Here is an 18543-nt window from a genome sequence, read left to right as displayed (position 1 = left end):
TGAAGGTGTGGTGAGAGTGCATGGGAAGGGGTGAATATAGGGGGAGGGAGGGAGGGAGGGAGGGAGGGAGAGAGGGAGAGAGGGAGAGAGGGAGAGAGGGAGGGAGAGAGAGAGAGGGAGGGAGGGAGGGAGGGAGAGAGGGAGAGAGAGAGAGAGAGAGAGAGAGAGGGAGAGAGAGAGAGAGAGAGAGAGAGAGAGAGAGAGAGAGAGAGAGAGAGAGAGAGAGAGAGAGAGAGAGAAAGAGAGAGAGAGAGAAGTTTGATGAAACAAGTTGATGAGGTTAATGAAAAGTCGAGGATACTTATGGTGATGAAGCTAATACCGAGACGAAGGTAATAATGCCGAAGAGGTTAATGAAGCGACGTGGATAATTAAGGTGATGGCGGGAATAAGGGAGGAAGGATGAAGAAAGGAAACAAACAAAGGGGTATAACAATACGGCGATAATGATGATAATGAGAGAGAGAATAAAACGAAAACAAGAATAACGAAACGGCAACGAAACGGTAACCTCTTCCTTCTTAGTTCTCTTCCTTCTCCTCTTCCTCCTCCTCTCTCTACCCCCCCCCCCCACCTCCTGTAGGACTCAAGCCACAGACGTCGACGCACTGATAAGACGAGGTCACAACAGGAGCTACACGCCCCCCCCCCTCCCCTCACCCCCGCCCGCGACTCCCTCCCCCTAACCCAAATACAGACAGATAAAACTCTTTCTTAGACCCGTCCTCATATCTTCCGGGAAAACAACACCCGAGAAGCAAGCCTTGTTTGTCCTAGACTTCTTTTCCTTTTCCTTTTTTCCCCCCGGTTTTCTTTTTCCATGTGTTCCTTATGACATTAGCAACACCTTTTACATATATGCCTCCTTCTTTTCTCTACTTCTCTTTTTCTATCTCTCTTTCTCCTCCTCCCTTCTCGTCTTCTTTCTCTTTCACCTTCTATTTCTTAACTTCTCTCTCCTTCTCTCTCTCCCTCTCCTTCTCCCTCCCCTCTTTCACCTTCTATTTCTCTACTTCTCTCTCCTTCTCCCTCCCCTCTTTCACCCTCTATTTCTCTACTTCTCTCTCCTTCTCCTCCTTTCTCTCCCTCTCCCTCCCTCCCCTCCCACGCCCTAAAATCCCCCTACAACTCCAAATAGCATCTTTTTCCGAAATACCAAATCCTCGGTCCCGCACCACTAAAAACCCTTTCCATTAAGAACCATCTGGTACTTTAGTCCTGAGAGGAGGGGGGGAAGGGTGAAGGGGGAGGGGGGCAAGGGACGTATATAGAGGGTAACGTGATGGGGGGGTGAGAGGACAAGTGGAGGGGAGGGAGGGAGGGTGGGGTGGGGTGGAGGGAAAGGTAGCTCAGGGGTTTTATTATTCCCCGTATAAGGACTGACCGCAAGCTACCGGGAGTGTGTATAGTGTGCGTACTGAATGTATGTCTGTCTGTCTGTCTGTGTGTGTGTACTGGAAAATGCCTCTGGGGGGAGTTAGCGGGGTGGGGGAGGGATAGGAATACGGTACAGGGACCGGCAGAGGTGGAGGGGAGGAATCGTAAAATCTAGGAAGGTGGGCAATAAACGGTGCTACAAGACAGAGTAACTGATCGCTTTCCGTCACTTTCGAACAATTAACCGTAGAGGAAAAATAGATATGCTCTCTCCCACCACAAGACAATAGAAAAAAAATCACCATACATACATACATATATAGATAGATATAGATAGAGAGATAGATTATATATATATATATATATATATATATATATATATATACATATATATACATATATATATATATATATATATATATATATATATAACGAAAATAATTCAATCACAGAATTACAATTCTTAAAAAGACAAGACAAGAAAAAGAAACAGGAAAAAAATAAGAAAACAAACAAAATAGAGAGAAAGCAAAACATAAACCAAAGAAGAAAAAGATTTACGACACGGAAGCGCCAAAGCCCCCGACGCGCTACGATGCGATGCGGTAGCTCGATAAGTGTCAGCGACAGTCGCGGGGACTTACGGCAAGACGGATGATGGTCCACGAAACGCGATACAGGTTATGATCCGCGGGGGCTTCGGCGATCGGGAGACCAGATTACGCTCGAGTCAGGTGGGGGAATAGTGGAGGGGGGCTGAGGGGAGGGGTAGTGGTGGGGAGGGGATGGGGGTCGTCGGTGTGGGGTGTGTGAGCCTAAATTGGTGTTTTGGACATTTTTACTCATATTACAAACAAAAAAAAAAATCAAGCAAAAAACAATAATAAAATACACATAACCCCAAACACAAACACAAAACAAAAACGCTATCTGGAAAATAATAACGGACGGACGGACACACACATTCGAAAGCGCACATAAAAATCGGAAACATCAGTATTACCAGAACGTAATTACGGCGAAGTGTTGTTTCGGGGATATGGGGGGAGAGGAAGAGAGAGAGCAAGAGAGAGAGAGAAAGAAAGAGAAAGAGAAAAAGAGAAAGAGAAATATATATATATATATATATATATATATATATAGAGAGAGAGAGAGAGAGAGAGAGAGAGAGAGAGAGAGAGAGAGAGAGAGAGAGAGAGAGAGAGAGAGAAAGAGAAAGAGAAAGAGAAAGAGAAAGAGAAAGAGAAAGAGAAAGCGAAAGCGAAAGAGAAAGAGAAAGAGAAAGAGAAAGAGAGAGAAAGAAAGAGAAAGAGAAAGAGAAAGAAAAAGAGAGAAAGAATCGACTCCACGCGCGCTCGGCATCTGGCAATAATAACAATAATACCACCATCCCCGCCCGTCACGTCGCCATCAAAATCAAGCGGGGTAATGAGGCCATCGCGCGTCGGGACGAGACAGCCGCCGTGTTTTCTTGCGCTCGTCCTCCGAGCCGACGCAGCGTGACGGCGGCGCGGATGCTTCTTCTGCTTCTTCTTCTTCTTCTTCTTCTTGTGGGAGGGAAGGGAGGGAAGGAAGGAAGGAAGGAAGGAGGGAGGAAGGGAGGGAGGGAAGGAGGGAGGAAGGGAGGGAGGGAAGGAGGGAGAGAAGGAGGGAGGGAGAGAAGGAGGGAGGGAGGGAGGGAGGGAGGGAGGGAGGGAGGGAGAGAAGGAGGGAGGGAGGGAGAGAGAGGGAAAAGGAGAGGATAGGAGGGAAGGAGGGAGTGAGGGAGTGAGGGGTTGAGAGAGATACAGAGAGATCCTTCGCGGGCCGCCAAATCACAGCTCCTTCCGAGATGTTGAGGAATTCCGTTGAGAGAGGGGGGAAGGGGGGAGGAGGGAAGGGAGATTCCGAAACAGATTCCGGCCGTCATCTCCCGACTCGTCCATCCATCAACACGTTCCATCATCGATCTCTTCATCCGTTTCTTCATCCGCCCGTCTTCTAATCGGCACTGACTCCCCTCGGCCCACACCCACGCCCACGCCTACACAACCCCCCCCCAACCCGTCTCCTTCCCCCCAACAACCTCAACTCAACAGCCCATCGAACCCCCGAACGATTCAAGAACCTTCTTCGTGGACCGGTTCAACAATCTTGCGGTTCACGAGAGCTCACGTGAGAGACAGCTTCCCTTACCCCCCCCCCTCCACCCCAATCCCTCCCTCCCTCCCTCCTCCCCATCCCTCCGTCCGTTCCTCCCTTCCCCCCTCCCTCCCTCCCTCTCTCCTCCCCTCCCTTCCTCCTCCCCATCCCTCCGTCCGTCCCTCCCTCCCTCCCTCGCTCTCCCTCCCCCTCCCTCCCCCCCTCCCCCTACACGACCGTCAACAAGGAGCTCGTGTGGACGTCGGTGCTTCGGCGATGTGATTTTTTTTTTTTTTTTTTTTTTTTTTGGTGAGTGTAAAGTGGTTTTGAGGTTTAGCGGCTGAGTTCTTGTTGGATTTAACTAAGGATCCGGGAGGCGAATGACCATGACTACCCCACCCCCTTTCTCTCTTTGTTTCTGTCTTTGTCTCTGTCTCTGTCTCTCGTTTCGTCTTCTTCATTTCTCTTCTTTCTTCTCTTTTTGTTCTCCTTTTGCCTCTTTTATGCCACCCACTCCGAACCTGCATCCTCGTCCCTTCCACTCCGTCCCGATTCCTTTTTCACCAAGACGAGGAGAACCAGACTGGCAGGCAGGCCCTTCGTCACATCCCGAGAGAGGCCGCGAGACCAGACGGAGAAATAAAAAAGGCTTGCTGCTTATCCTTATCCCCATCCCCACCCCCCCATCCCCTCCCCTAAGGCTCCATAGGCCTCCTCAAAAAGATAAAACGATAAGGCCGAGTCGCTCCCAGTCTCAGTCACGGGTGTAAAGACCCCACTGTTGACTAACCGACAATACCTTTTCTTCTTTTCTTCTTCTCCTTCTTTTTCTTATTCTTAGCATTATTCTACAAATACTACCACTACTAATACTTCTTCCTCTTGTTCTTCTTCTTTTTCTTCTTCTTCATCATCCTCCTCTTCTTCGTATTATATTTTCCCGATAATCACTCTTTTTCGTTACCATCCTTCATTTTCTCTCCCCCATTTCAAAAAGCCAACCACCTCCTCTTTTTCTCATTCCAATTCTCCGCCTTCGTATCAACATATCCTCTCCCCTATTCTTCTTCCTTCTTTTCTTTCTCTTTCGTTCTCCTTCTTCCCATTCCTCTCCCAACGTTTTAAAATCTAAAAAAGAAAAAAAGAAAGAAAAAAAAAGACCTTCCACAGCTCACCCTGGCCACTTTAGCCTCCCGTACCGTACTGACCTAGTTCAACAGAGGTCAAAGCCTCGTAATGACCTGTTCTCATTCTCGGCACCTGCGTAATGTACCGGAGAAACGCCGCTGGAGCTGTGTTTCGAATCGGTAAATACGCCTCGACATTTTAATCTTATCGCAGGATGTCATTGGGAATGTGAATCCTATAGATAGTTTTCTTTTTCTTTTTCTTTTTTTAGTTTCGAGTCCGTAGCGCATTATCAGCACATACATAATTAACAAGTATTATCATAATGAACTGAAACCCCAAACTAATCAAGAATCTGACACGCACTATCATTACGAACACAATCATCGTCATTCACACGTACTAACAAACAAGCCACCAAGCTCGTCTTCAAGAAACGAACAAGCGACATACCGTACGCAAACCGCACTCCCATCCCCCCTCCCTCATCCCCCCCTCTCCCCCTGGACACGTTCGCCGCATCCGTCACGTGGGTCTACGGACGAGGCGCAGACAATACACCAAATGGCGAGACAATAGGCCTATAACAAGAGCCGCAGCATCACCGGACATCAGAAGCTCCTCATCTCCCGCTCGGAGAGACAATCCTCGCACTGATGCTGCTCCGCGGGATGCCCATTCGTCAGGCAGTCAGCCACATCTGCTGTCTTGGCAGCCCATGTAAAAAATGGTGAGGCCAGGAAGAGGAGGAGGAGGAAGAGGAGGAGGAGGAAGAGGAGGAGGAAGAGGAGGAGAAAGAGGAGGACGAGGAGGAGAAAGAGGAGGACGAGGAGGAGAAAGAGGAGGAGGAGGAGGAGGAGGAGGAGGAAGAAGAGGAGGAGGAGGAAAAAGAGAAAGAGGAGGAGGAGGAGAAAGGAGGAGGAGGAGGAGGAGAAAGAGGAGGAGGAGGAGGTGGAGGAGAAAGAGTAGGAGGAGGAGGAGAAAGAGGAGGAGGAGGAGGAAGAGGAGAGGAGAAATGAGAGGAACGGAAGGAGACAAAAAGGGAAGTGTGGAATATGAGAAAAATAAAATAACTAGGAAAAATTGTTACAGAAAAAAAAAATAAATAAAAAATACAGATACATATTAAAACAGGTTAGAGGAGATTAATCCATTTGCTACGCGACTTCTCCAGCTTCAGGTATGAGATAAGAAGAGAAAAGGAGAGAGAGAAAAAAAATCTGGGCGCTGTATCCCGAATAGGATCTGTCTGTCTGTCTGTCTCTCTTTCTCTCTCTCTCTCTCTTCCTCATTCTCTCTCTCTCTCTCTCTCTCTCTCTCTCTCTCCACAGAAGACGGATCTAACGAAGCGGAATTCCAAGAAGTAATAGCGACCGGAGGAAGGGGGTGAGAGCTGGAAAAGAGAGTGGAAGGGTGGAGGGATAGGGGGTGGGGGGAGTGCTAAGAGATAGGCCTAGACACTCCTACCCCCGTAAAACACACAAGGGACGCCACAAACGGCCGCAGAGACACATGATAACGACTCGCAAGGACGCACTCCCCGGCGCGACCACGACAAGCAACGCCATCAATTCGGTGTTAGGTGTTGCGGAGGTCATGGAGTGGGGGAGAGGGGGGGGAGAGGAAATGGGGATGGGGAGGTGAGAGAGGAGAAAGGTGGATAAAGTACCTGGGAAATACGGATATGAGGGAGAGGGAGAGGGAGAGGGAGAGGGAAAAGGAGAGGGGGAGAAGGGAGGGAGAGATAGAGATAGAGAGAAGGGGTCGATAAAGACGAAACCTACAAGGAGATAAAAACAATGAAAGAAAAAGAAGAAGTAGAAGGGAATAGGGGAATAGGATGATCACAGAGAGTCCTTCAGTCAACGCCAGCAAGTCCCGGATACTGTCCCCGGGGCGTCTCCCCCGCTCACAACACGGGGCCACCAACGAAATCTCACGAGTTTAATGCCCAAATCCCTTGGCATAAACGATGCCGTGAGGGAGAGCCTTCCTACTACCTCCCCGACCCCTTTCTAACTTCTTTCTGTCTATTTATCTCTTTCTTTTCTCTTCTTCTCTCACCCCTCTCCTCTATCGCCAATCTTTCTTTCTATCTCTCTTTCTCCCCACTCATTCATCGTTCTCTCTTTTCCCTCGCTCTCTACTTCCTATTTACCCTCTCTCTTACCCGCTTCTTCTCTCCCTACCTCCCTTTTCCCTCTGATCTCTCACTTCTCATCCCCCACCCCATTTCTCCTCATTCTCTATTCCCTCTCGTCCTCCATCCCAGTCTCTACCTCTTCTCTCCATCCCTTTTCCCCCAATCTCTCACTTCTCACCCACCACCCCACTCCTCTTCTTTCTCTCTTCCCTCTCGCCCTCCATCCCAGTCTCTACCTCTTCTCTCCATCTCTTTTCCCCCCATCTCTCACTTCTCACTCCGCCCCCCCCCCCCACCCCACTCCTCTTCATTCTCTTGTCCTCTATCCCAGTCTCTATCTCTTCTCTCCACCCCTTTTCCCCCAATCTCTCACTTCTCACCCCCCACCCTTCTCCTTCTCCTCATTCTCTCTTCCCTCTCACCCTCCATCCCAGTCTCTACCTCTTCTCTCCATCCCTACCCCACTCCTTCTCCTCATTCTCTCTTCCCTCCCATCTTCCATCCCAGTCTCTACCTCTTCTCTCCATCCCTACCCCACTCCTTCTCCTCATTCTCTCTTCCCTCTCGTCCTCCATCCTAGTCTCTACCTCTTCTCCCCATCGCGCACACATTCCCAGCGTTGAAACTACGTATAAAGATCTCTATCGGAGGCTTCCTGCCGACGGGAATTTTTCACACGCAGGGTCGAGCGCGTCTTAAATAGATTGGAATCACTGGCGTTACATCGAGATGCTAATAAATATGGGGGTGGGGGAGGGAGGGAAGGAGGCGGAAGAAAAGGAGGGGGAGGGAGGAGAGGGAGGAGGGGGTGGAGGGAGGTGGAGGTGGAGGAAAGGAGGAGAAGGAAGAGGAGGATTAGGAAGAAGAAATGGAGGAGAGAAGGAAGAAGGATGAAGAGCAGGGGAGAGGCAGAAGGCAGGAGCAGAGGGGAGGTGGGGGTGATGAAAGTTGCATTCTCTACCGCCGCTCACTCAATACGAGCAAAATATTTGGGCGGCGCACGTACACGTCGAATAACAAGAACACGGGCTGGGGGTCGATTGTGCTCAGATGTCGAAAGTCCCATATAAGGAACCGCCACGTCGCTGGCCCTTCGCTTGGACCAAGGAAGACGAATGCTCCCTTCGGGCGACCGATTGTCCTCCTGTCGGCAGTAAGCAGAACGCAGGAGGACGCGCATCTTCTAGCATGCAGCTAGAGAAAACACAAAAAAAATGCTATTACATAAAGTACCCAACTCACTCACTCCCTCCGTATCCTTCTATTCGTCGTCTTCTTCCTCTCAAACACACACACACACACACACACACACACACACACACACACACACACACACACACACACACACACACACACACACACACACACACACACACACACACACACACACACACACACACACACACACACACAGAGCCAAACACGAGACGTGGCATTCCACGCAGCCCCCGGGAGAACCGTCCTGCGCCCGTGTTTATGGAGCCGTTTACCACACCCGGCACTCGATCGCACGCCACGATAACACAAAGGACGAAAAACATTGAGAGAGAGAGAGAGAGAGAGAGAGAGAGAGAGAGAGAGAGAGAGAGAGAGAGAGAGAGAGAGAGAGAGAGAGAGAGAGAGAGAGAGAGAGAGAGAGAAACTCGTCTTTTTGGTCCCGGCTGAAACACTCACTCACTCACACACTCACTCAAGCGCACACGGAACCACGCACACAAACGAATACACGCATATGAGAAAGAAAAACAAAGAAGCCATGAAACCCAAACCCCATTTAAACCAACCATTTCACATATATATGAAAACCAAAATCCCCCACCCAACAAACACCGCCCAACGTGACGCGACCAACGAAAGAGAACAAAATAATCTTTCAGTAATGACGAACCCCGATCAACTAGGAGAATAAGCTATCTATCCAATGGGAGAACAAGGAACCACACCATCTCAACGAGAGCAAGAGAGGCGCCGCGACAGGTTTATAACACCAATCACGTGAGGCTCTGAGTCAACTCCCTCCTCCCCCCCCCCTTCCCCCCCTCCATCTAACTTTCCATGTTCTTGGTTTTACTCCTATACTATTCTTTTGAGAGAGAGAGAGAGAGAGAGAGAGAGAGAGAGAGAGAGAGAGAGAGAGAGAGAGATGTTACTACCACTACAACCACAACACCCTTGACTAAACCATAGCAACCCAAGACAAGATCTCGGGCAGGGGAGGGGGAAAGGAGGGGGAGGGGGGTGGAGAGAGGGAGGAAAATGGAGAAATTTAAGGGTAGGGGAAGGAAGGGTACAGACGGAGGCAAAGTAGATTAGAATAGTATAAATTAGAGTGGGAGGAGGAGGAGGAGGAGGAGGAGGAGGAGGAGGAGGAGGAGGAGGAGGAGGAGGAGAAGAGGGAGAAGGAGGAGGCGGAGAAGAAGAGGGAGAAGGAGGAGGCGGACAAGAAGAGGAAGGAGAAGGAGTCCACCAAGCCAAAGTCACAGATGCTGGAAGCAGATAAGCTCGGGCCGTCCCCAGTGGGCCGAACGACAGCCGAGGCTTCTATCCCTCCGAGCTTGATTCAAGAGGACGTCCGCACTTGCTTCAGATCCCCCCCCCGGCCCTCATCGTTCCCCCCACCCCCACTCCCACCACCTACTCCTTCGCCAAAGGGGATTCCGAGAACTATTTCAGAGTTTGCACTAAATGAAAAAATAAAATAAAATAAAAATAAAATCTCAAGGGAACATCCTGAGCCTCACTAGAATATCAAGTTGCGTGGAAGGGGGGGGGGGATATATATACATAAAACCTCTACTTTATGGAAAGCGCCGTAGAAAAGGGGGTAACAACAACAACAACAACTGCCACGCCTATCTATTAATCTATCTATCTCTTCTTCGAGGCAGCTTGATGAGGACGTGGGCCAGTGTCGTCCATCAAAGTTGTTGCTGTTGTTGCGTCTCAGCAAAACGGGTCGGCGGGGCGTTAATAAGAGCTAACGACTTAACAACCGCTTAGCATGTTAGCGGGCGTGGATCAAGGCGCCACCCACGCTGTGTTCACAAACCGGGCGGGGCGTTATCGTTCGTTGCCTTGTGGCTGGATGGATGGATGCCCCATGAGGGAGTCTGTGCCAATCAGTTCACCGATGAGCTATGATCAGAATCAGCTATGGCTCTAACATTTATATTTTCATTTCCATAGATAACATTTGCATCTATATTGAGATATGGTCGCCCTCGATCACGTATACCAAGATTACCGCCCTTGCAAAAATCAACTGTCCTTGCATTCTGCGTCAGGGGACCTCTGCAACACCTGACGCAGAATCATTTTTTCCCCATTCCTCCTGCCGATTCGCGCAGACATGACCTCCAGACGGCCTTATTGCTCGCACACATCAACAAACACACAAACACACACACACACACACACACACACACACACACATCACCCCCACCCCATCCCACCCCACCCCCCAAGAAAGGAAAAAAAAAATTAATGAACAAATCCACTTCCAAGACTTTCATGGCCAGACGCGAGAACAAGGCCAAACGGCCACAAAAACGGGGAATTAATGACCTAATCCACTTCAAGCAAATGAAGCCCGCCGAGGGAGGAAAAACGGGGCGGCGGGCGAGAGCACTTCACTTACCCTGGTGGTGGTGAGGACGAAGAGGTGGGTCCCGGGCTCGTCCAGGATCAGGTCGGGCAGCACGCGGTTCCCGGCGTCGATCACGTCCTCGCCGTACTCGGCCGCGTCCTCGGGACCAGCCAGCAGCGCCTGCAACATGAGAGAATGTCATTAGAAATCGGTCGAAACAAACACGTACAAGCAAAGAGAGAGAGAGAAAAAAAACGAAAAAAATACATATTCTTCGTAGGAGAAAATACCATCACTCATTATCAAATTCATGTTCAATTTCCCCGTCCACCTTAAAAAAGAAGTCTCGCCTCAGCAATTCCTCTCGAAAAGCAAGAACTATTCCAAGCACTAGAGGCGAGAGGCCGACCGACTTAAGGACGGCCGAGCGAGCAAGCAAGCAAGCAAGCAAGTGCGTCCGATGGCGGGGCGTCCCTTTTGCAATTATTCCCCCTGGTAATTAAGTCCCACTGCAGCTGCTGCCCTTCCTCGCGCCCATTTATCTTGTTACAGTCGGGATGGCTGACGAAGATGTATGCAAGCGCGAGGGGCTTAAGCCTGCACAGCGGGTCGGAGGGGAAGGCTGCTTGCATACAACGCTCTCTCTCCCTTCCATGACAAAATGGGATCGTTCTTTTAACTAAAGCAAGGGATATGTGTACATCTAAAACACTTTTCCCACACTTCTTTTTATTCGAGACATTTTCTGCCCTCGACCAGAGCAACACGCCATTGCAACCAACCGTCCAACCCTTCTCCTTAACAACCCCGGCCGCCAGTCCCTTTGCCATCCCTAGCAGTCCCTTTGCACCCCCCCCCCCTCCCCGGCGGACGGTCGGGTCCTTCTGTCCGCCTGATTGGCCGTCGCAGCCTGTCAGCGGGCCAGCGCCAACGTCAGTTAAAGCCTCCCCTCCCCCCATCCCCCCTCCCCCCCTCAGTGCGCTGACAAGCCGCCGCCGCCGCCGCCGCCATCATAATCATCGCTCCAGCCACAACTCACACCTGTGTCATGGCCGCAAATTTAGTCCCCTCCGCTCCGAATGATCAAACGATTTTCTCCACCTCTCTCCTCGCGCGCTGTAATGATGGCAACGCTGCCCTGCAACAGTTTCCCCTTTCCCCTTTTCCCGAACACTTAACTTCTAAACGCTACAAAGTCTTGTTCATGAAGGGGAGAGGAGAAGAGAGGGAAGGAGCGAGGCGGGAAGGGGAGAAAATGGAAGTGGGTGGAAGAAGAGGGAAGGAGAGGGGAGGGAAGTGGGTGGAAGAAGAGGGAAGGAGAGGAGAGAGAAGAGGGTAAAAGGAGAGAAGAGTGGAGAGGGCTGAGTAGGAGGACGGGGACGGAGGTGGCACAAAATTTCCATGAGTCAAATAAACATGATGATATAATATATGATAACAACAATTATCTAAATTTAGAAAGCATCTAATATTCCTCTCCTTCGGCACTTCACAACTGATACGCTTACACTTCCATTTCTTGATCCTCTTTTCAGTGATAAACATCCCCCCCCCCTCCTAGAACATGGCATTTCCAGTATCTTTATCTGGATCAAAATAAACAAACATAAACAAGGCCATAAAAATCCAAGTGCCATTCGAAAATCAAATAAAAAATGCAATTAAATTAATCATTCATAATATCTGCGGTCTCCAATCGAGCTTTTCAATAAGAAGAGATAAATAAATCAAGTACTTCGCCGCTCGACATATCTACACCCCCGGAATTCATTAAAGTTGATTTAATAAACAATAGTTTATCAGTACCGTACCGTCGATACTCAGATATCGACGAAGCCAAATTAGTGTACCTCACAAGAACTAAAGCTAAACCATCTTGAGTAATAATAATAAAGATATCAGGTGATACCAATTAGTCCAGCTCTCAATATCAACTAATAATAATAATAATAATAATAATAATAATAATAATAATAATAGTTATAATAAATTAATAATGATAATAATAATAAACTAATAATAATGATAATAATAAACTAATACCAACGAATTAAATAATGAATTCAATAAAGAAATACATAGAAAATAGTACTAAGAATTCAGTCCTTAAAAAATCCTGGGTTACGTGGGCGCCATCAGTAAACAGATAAGACTGATTTAGATATAATTTCGAACCGCCGGTCTGCATGGGCGTCATGAAGGAGGGAGGGGAGGGGAGGGGAGGGGAGGGGAGGGGAGGGGGGCCGACGAGCCAGGAGGCCATGGCGGCGGGTCGCTGGAGTCGTGGCTGGACAGGTGTTAATAATGCAGACAGGTGGTCCCGCGCTGTGATTACTGTCGCACACGCTCACCTACATCGAGGGAGGGGAGGGGGTGGGGGAGAAAGTTCAAACATCCCCCCCTCCCTCCTTCCCTCCCTCCCTCTTAAAACCGCCTTCCCCTCAATTTTCCACCAAATTTTTAACGATTCATTACCACGTCCCGCCTCTTCACCCCCTCCCTCCTCCCTCCCCTACTCCCCAATTCGTGACTGTCCCGCCCGGCTCCCTCCCTCCCTCCCTCCCTCCCTACTCCCTTCCCCTCACCCTCCTCCCTCATTCGCGGCTCTGTCTCTCTCTCCCCTCCCCTTCGTCCACAATTAGGAGACCGGGGGAAGGAGGGGAGGGGTGAGGGAGAACGGATGGCGAGGGGAGTGGCCAGCAGTGGGCAGGGCCATGCGTGTCACCCTCACCTCCCCTCCTGTCTCCCTTCCCCGGCCTCCCCTTCGCCCCAATCCTAAGGGCGGGGCTTCAACGGCCACCCATGAGGGCGGAGGGGGCGGAGCCTCGTCTTCAAGCACTCACCTAAAGACGAATAGATCAATCGCACTTTTTATTTTGCTTGCACGCGAAGTTGCCGCGCGGGCGAACACGACAAGGCCGACCGACCGACCGAACGCTATGGAACAGGATGAGGTGGCGTGGGAGGGAGAGCGGGGGAGGTGGGGGGAGGGGGTGGGAGGGGAGGGACAGTGGGCTGAAGGCGGGAAGACTGATCACTTCCACCAGTAACACACAGCAAGCACATGGTCGTCCCCTCCTCCTACCCCTCCCCTTTTCTTCGTAATATTTTTTCTTCTTCTTCTTCTTCTTCTTCTTCCCAAATCTCCTCTTTCTCCTTCTTCCCCCAACACTAAGACCCACATCCATACAAACACAAACACAGACACACACCCACGCCAGCACCCACGGCCAATTTTTAACAAGTCATGAAGGAAAAAACACAAGTGTTCAAGAAAGACGTTAGCCCCCCCCCAATAAATAATAATGTTGATGATGGTGATGATAATAATGATAATAATGAAGATGATAATAATGATAATAATGAAGATGATAATAATGATAATAATGACGATGATAATGATGATAATAATAATGATGATAATGAAGATGATAATGATAATAATAATAATAATGATAATAATGAAGATGATAATGATAATAATAATGATAATAATAATAATAATAATAATAATAATAATGATAATAATATCAATAATAAAAATAATGAAAATAATAATAACAACAATAACAATAAATCAAATAATAGGACAAAATAAAAAATAAAGTAAGTGTAACAAAATCACACCTTTCTAGAAACAAGATCGAACATCCAACAACGACCGAGCACCGCCTACGCCCGCGAGCGCCGCTGGGAGAGGGCAAAGCAATCTGTCCAAAATCCCACATCCTGGCGTGCGGGCGGCCCAAGACTAGGTTGGGGTTGGCATGGAAACCGATTCGACATGATATCATTGACGCTGTTGCCCACAATAATGATGGTGATCATGTTGATCATGGCAACGGAGAGATTGACAATACTGACGACCTCCCCTACCCCTCCCCCTCTCCCTCTCCTTCTCCCTCCTCCTTCCCCTCTCCCTCCCTCTCCCCCCTCTACTCCACTTCGAGTAAACTAGGCATCATTCTCCCCCTCCCACTAGCCCCACCCCCAGACCCCTTCCCTCCCTAACCCCACCCCCCGACCCCTTCCCTCCCTTACCCCACCCCCAGACCCCTTCCCTCCCTAACCCCACCCCCATACTCCTACCTCCCCCTCCTCTTCTTCCCTGTCAAGACAACCACCTCGATCCATCAAATTTTCTTCCCAAACCCCGCCATCATGGAAACCAAATAACACACTTGTTCTTCAAAGAGGAAATAGACAAGAGAAAGATGATATTTAAAAAAAAAGTAAGAACAATTGGCCCAAAATACCTCAGTTCTTTGGCGGAGATGAACACGGATAAGAACAAAGGGGGGGGGGAATCCAAAAGACCAATAATAAATAAAAAAGGAAGATAGCGAAGAGAAGGGCGAAGAAAAGAGAAAAGCAAAAATTAGGAATAGAGCGATAAAAAGGGCAGGGAAAACGAAAGAAACAGACTATATATATATATATATATATATATATATATATATATATATATATAGAGAGAGAGAGAGAGAGAGAGAGAGAGAGAGAGAGAGAGAGAGAGAGAGAGAGAGAGAGAGAGAGAGAGAGAGAGAGAGAGAGAGAGAGACAGAGACAGAGAGAGAAAGAGCGTGAATGGAGTGAGTGAGTGAGTGAGTGAGTGAGTGAGTGAGTGAACGAATGAGTGAACGAACGAATGAACGCGCTTGTGTGAGCCCCAAGCAAACCCAGCAAAACAAAGACCGCGCCAGACACGCCCTCAATCACGCCCGAAAGCAGTCCTTCGCGAGACCCAGCGACAGCCTCCGAAGGGAATCGGGAATCTTCGCCCGTCGCAAATGCCATCCTAATCTGGCAAATCCCCGCGATTGACTCACAGATTCGGCGGGCTGATAGTGCCCCCCTCTCTCGCTCCATCACGCCCACCACTTACTGACTTATGGGCGGGTTCGTAGCCCCCCCACACCCACACCCCCATATCCCCCCACCCCCACCCCAGTCACACCTCGGGACGACTACCACCACCTTCCACCATCCCTGAACGGAGATGGTGGTTGGTCGTGTCGTGTTGGCTGGTTGGTTGGTCGTCCCGGGGCCTTGTAAACGCTTCATACCCGCAGGGGAGAGGGGCGGAGAATGAGGGGGTGGGGTGGGGGGGGATGTGGGGATTGCGAGGAGGAGGAGGCAACATGCGAGGAATTATAGATGGCAGCGGATGATAATGATGAAGAGTCTGAACGGCGATGATGATGGTGATGATGATGATGACGATGTCTTGACACTATCACGGCCGCTATCAGCGTCAATATCATCGTTGCTAGTGATGTAGTCCCTCATTTTTTAAAATCAAAACATGAAGAAATTGCAAGATTTAGAAATGGTGCAACGATGAACGTCAATAACAATCCTGCATCAAAGCTTAATGTCTTCCATCTTTTTTTTTTAACTCAACCAGCAAGGAGTCCCACCCCTCTGAGCCCCGCCCCTGCCCCTTAACCCCCCCCCCTACTCAGTCCCAAATTCAAACAACGAATAAACCCATCAGCAAATCTTAAATCAAGAGAGAACGAGAAAACGAAAATAATAATAAAACAAAGACAAAAACAAAATCTTTCCAAAGACGACAATAATAATAATAATAATAATAATAATAATAATAATAATAATAATAAAATAAACTTCCAAAAGCCACCCAACTCAAGACAAGCCTCCAAACCCCCTCGCCCAGCGGGATAAAAAAGGGCGATTCGCACAATCCCTTACAAACAATGCGTAATATCTGAGCACCAGCGCCTTCGCAGAGAGACAGATGGAGCGACGGAGAGAGATAAAAACAGACGCCGCTAATAATCGCAGAGGAGAGGGAGAGAGAGAGTGAGAGAGAGAGAGAGAGAGAGAGAGAGAGAGAGAGAGAGAGAGAGAGAGAGAGAGAGAGAGAGAGAGAGAGAGAGAGAGAGAGAGAGAGAGAGAGAGAGAGAGAGGGGGAGGGAGGGAGGGAGGGAGAGGGAGGGAGGGAGGGAGGGAGGGAGAGGGAGGGAGGGAGGGAGGGAGAGAGAGAGAGAGAAATGGGTTAACGGGAAGAAGAGGTGGAAGCGAATATAAGGGAAGAGGGAAGAGGGATGAAGGGGGGGAGGGTCCAAATTGGATCTTGAGTTTTCATCGAGCCCGTAGCTACCTCTCACCCCCCTGCTTCCCTCACCCCTCCTCCACTCCTCTCCTCTTTACCTAGACATCCCTACCCTCTTTTCTACTTACACCCCCACCATCCCACTACCTATTTACCCTCCCCCCCAAACCCCGACAACCTTTAACACCTTTTGAGTGACATCGACTGTAATTTGTGCCGAGGTGCGAAGGTGATAATTATACCTCACGGGCAATACTGGCACTGGGGCCGGAATGGCGGCACTGGATGGGAGGGGAGGGGGGAAGGGGAGAAAGGGAGGGTGGAAAAGAGAGGGAGAGGGAGAGGGAGAAGGGGGGGAGGGAAAGAGGGAGGGAGGGAGGGGGGAGGGGGGGGAGGGAGGGAGGGAGGGAGGGAGGGAGGGAGGGAGAGAGAGAGAGAGAGAAGAGAAAAAGAAAGAAAGAAAGAAAGAGAGAGAGAGAAGAGAAAAAGAAAGAAAGAAAGAGAGAGAGAGAGAGAGAGAGAGAGAGAGAGAGAGAGAGAGAGAGAGAGAGAGAGAGAGAGAGAGAGAGAGAGAGAGAGAGAGAGAGGAGAGAGAGAAAAAAAAGAAAGAGAGCATAAGGCATGACAGAGCGACCTAAGGGTCATCCGAACCGACTGGACCATAGGGAATTTCGCACTTAATTGCAGTCGTCCAAGATAGAGAGATCGCCCGGAGCGCAGTGCAATAACGTGCGACTATTGACTCTCGAGGATCAATAGCCATAAATGACAAAGAGGTGCAATTGACCAAATTTAAGGCGCCTATTATAACTCCCCCCCCCCCTTACTCCTTCCTACCTTCCCTCTCTCCCTTTCCCCTTTCCCCTCCACCCAGCTACCCCCCTTCCTCATCCTCCTCCAACTCACCCCCTCACCCCATACCCCCCTCCCCTCCCCATCCTCCTCCAACCCTCCCTAACCGGCACCCCCACCCACCCACCCACCGTCTTCCCTCCCCTCCCGTCCCGTCCCCTCCCCCCTATAATCCCAAACCCCCCGCGACGAACAAACACCATAACAAACACGGAACGGCGCGGCGCCCCGATCGTAAAACACCGCGGGCCTTGTAATCGCCGTAATTAAATGCGACAATCACGCCGATCGTAAAGAGCCGTTGAGATCTTCAGCCGAGTGGACTTACGGGGGGAGGGAGACGCACAAGATGGCGGACGAATCACATGATGACTGATAGAGGCGATAAGCAAAGGCCGAATATGCTGACGATTGAGGGGGAAGGGAGGAGGGAGGAGAGAAGAGGAGGGAGGAGGGGAGGAAAGAGGTAGGAGGAGGGAGAGAAGAGGAGGGAGGAGAAAGGGAGGTGGAAAAGGAGGAGGGAGAAGAGATGAGGGATGAGGAAGGAGGGAAGAAATAGGAATGGGGAGAGGAAAACAAACAATCGTGTACCCACAAACACACACACAAAAAAAACAAAAAAAAAATTAAGCGACGTGCTTACTGTTTCCCGTTTCCTATTGATTCGAGCAACGGCGATGAATTAGAGACAATAACGATGAACAAAAACTGGTAGAGAGGGAAGGAGAGAGAAAGGGGTGAGTGGGCAGCATGGGGGAGGGGGGTAGTGGTACACCCAAGAATAATATCCATCTTTGAGCGATACACAAAGACGTCCAATTCGCAGAGACCAAGACCCCTCGAACAAACAAAAAGGAACATGCAACAAGAATAACATCGGCCCCCGAATAACAACAGCAATAACAATAATAACGCTACACACGAAGAGCGGGAAGAGCCGTCACACACAATAAAAAGCGAACTCCCTTAACTCCTTCCCTCCCCCACAAACACAACTCCCCCCCTCCCTCCCCCCCACAAACACAACTCCCCCTCCCTCCCTCCCCTCACCTCTTTCCCTCATACCGCACGTCTCCCCTCTCTCCCCTTCTCACCCTCTTCCCCCTCTCCCCCCTTGTCCCGTGCTTCCCGACATTCACGTCAACCTGTGCAATTTATTTCGGAATTCCGTGTTCCTTACTCAGGTGTGTATCGAGAGAATGGGGAGGGGGGTTAGAGGGGGGCTAGAGAGGAGGGGAGTAATAGAGGAGAGAGGGA

The 18543-nt window shown here is 49.7% G+C and overlaps 1 protein-coding gene across 5 annotated transcripts in view; it reads right to left on the bottom strand.

Annotated features, from left to right (window-relative positions):
• LOC122257574 (plexin-B) overlaps positions 1-18543 on the bottom strand; it is a 410989-nt gene that overhangs the window by 221477 nt on the left and 170969 nt on the right. For all 5 annotated transcript variants that reach the window (XM_086542851.1, XM_086542852.1, XM_086542848.1 and 2 more), the window contains exon 4: positions 10407-10535. In XM_086542851.1, coding sequence (XP_086398977.1) covers positions 10407-10535 — 129 coding nt within the window. The remainder of the gene's footprint in view (positions 1-10406; positions 10536-18543) is intronic.

This window comes from Penaeus japonicus, unplaced genomic scaffold, assembly GCF_977035675.1.
Source record: "Penaeus japonicus unplaced genomic scaffold, GWHDUDI00000001_assembly GWHDUDI00000012, whole genome shotgun sequence".
NCBI lineage: Eukaryota > Metazoa > Arthropoda > Malacostraca > Decapoda > Penaeidae > Penaeus > Penaeus japonicus.
Note: the sequence above shows the minus strand (reverse complement) of the source record. Positions and strands in the feature narration are given on the sequence as shown.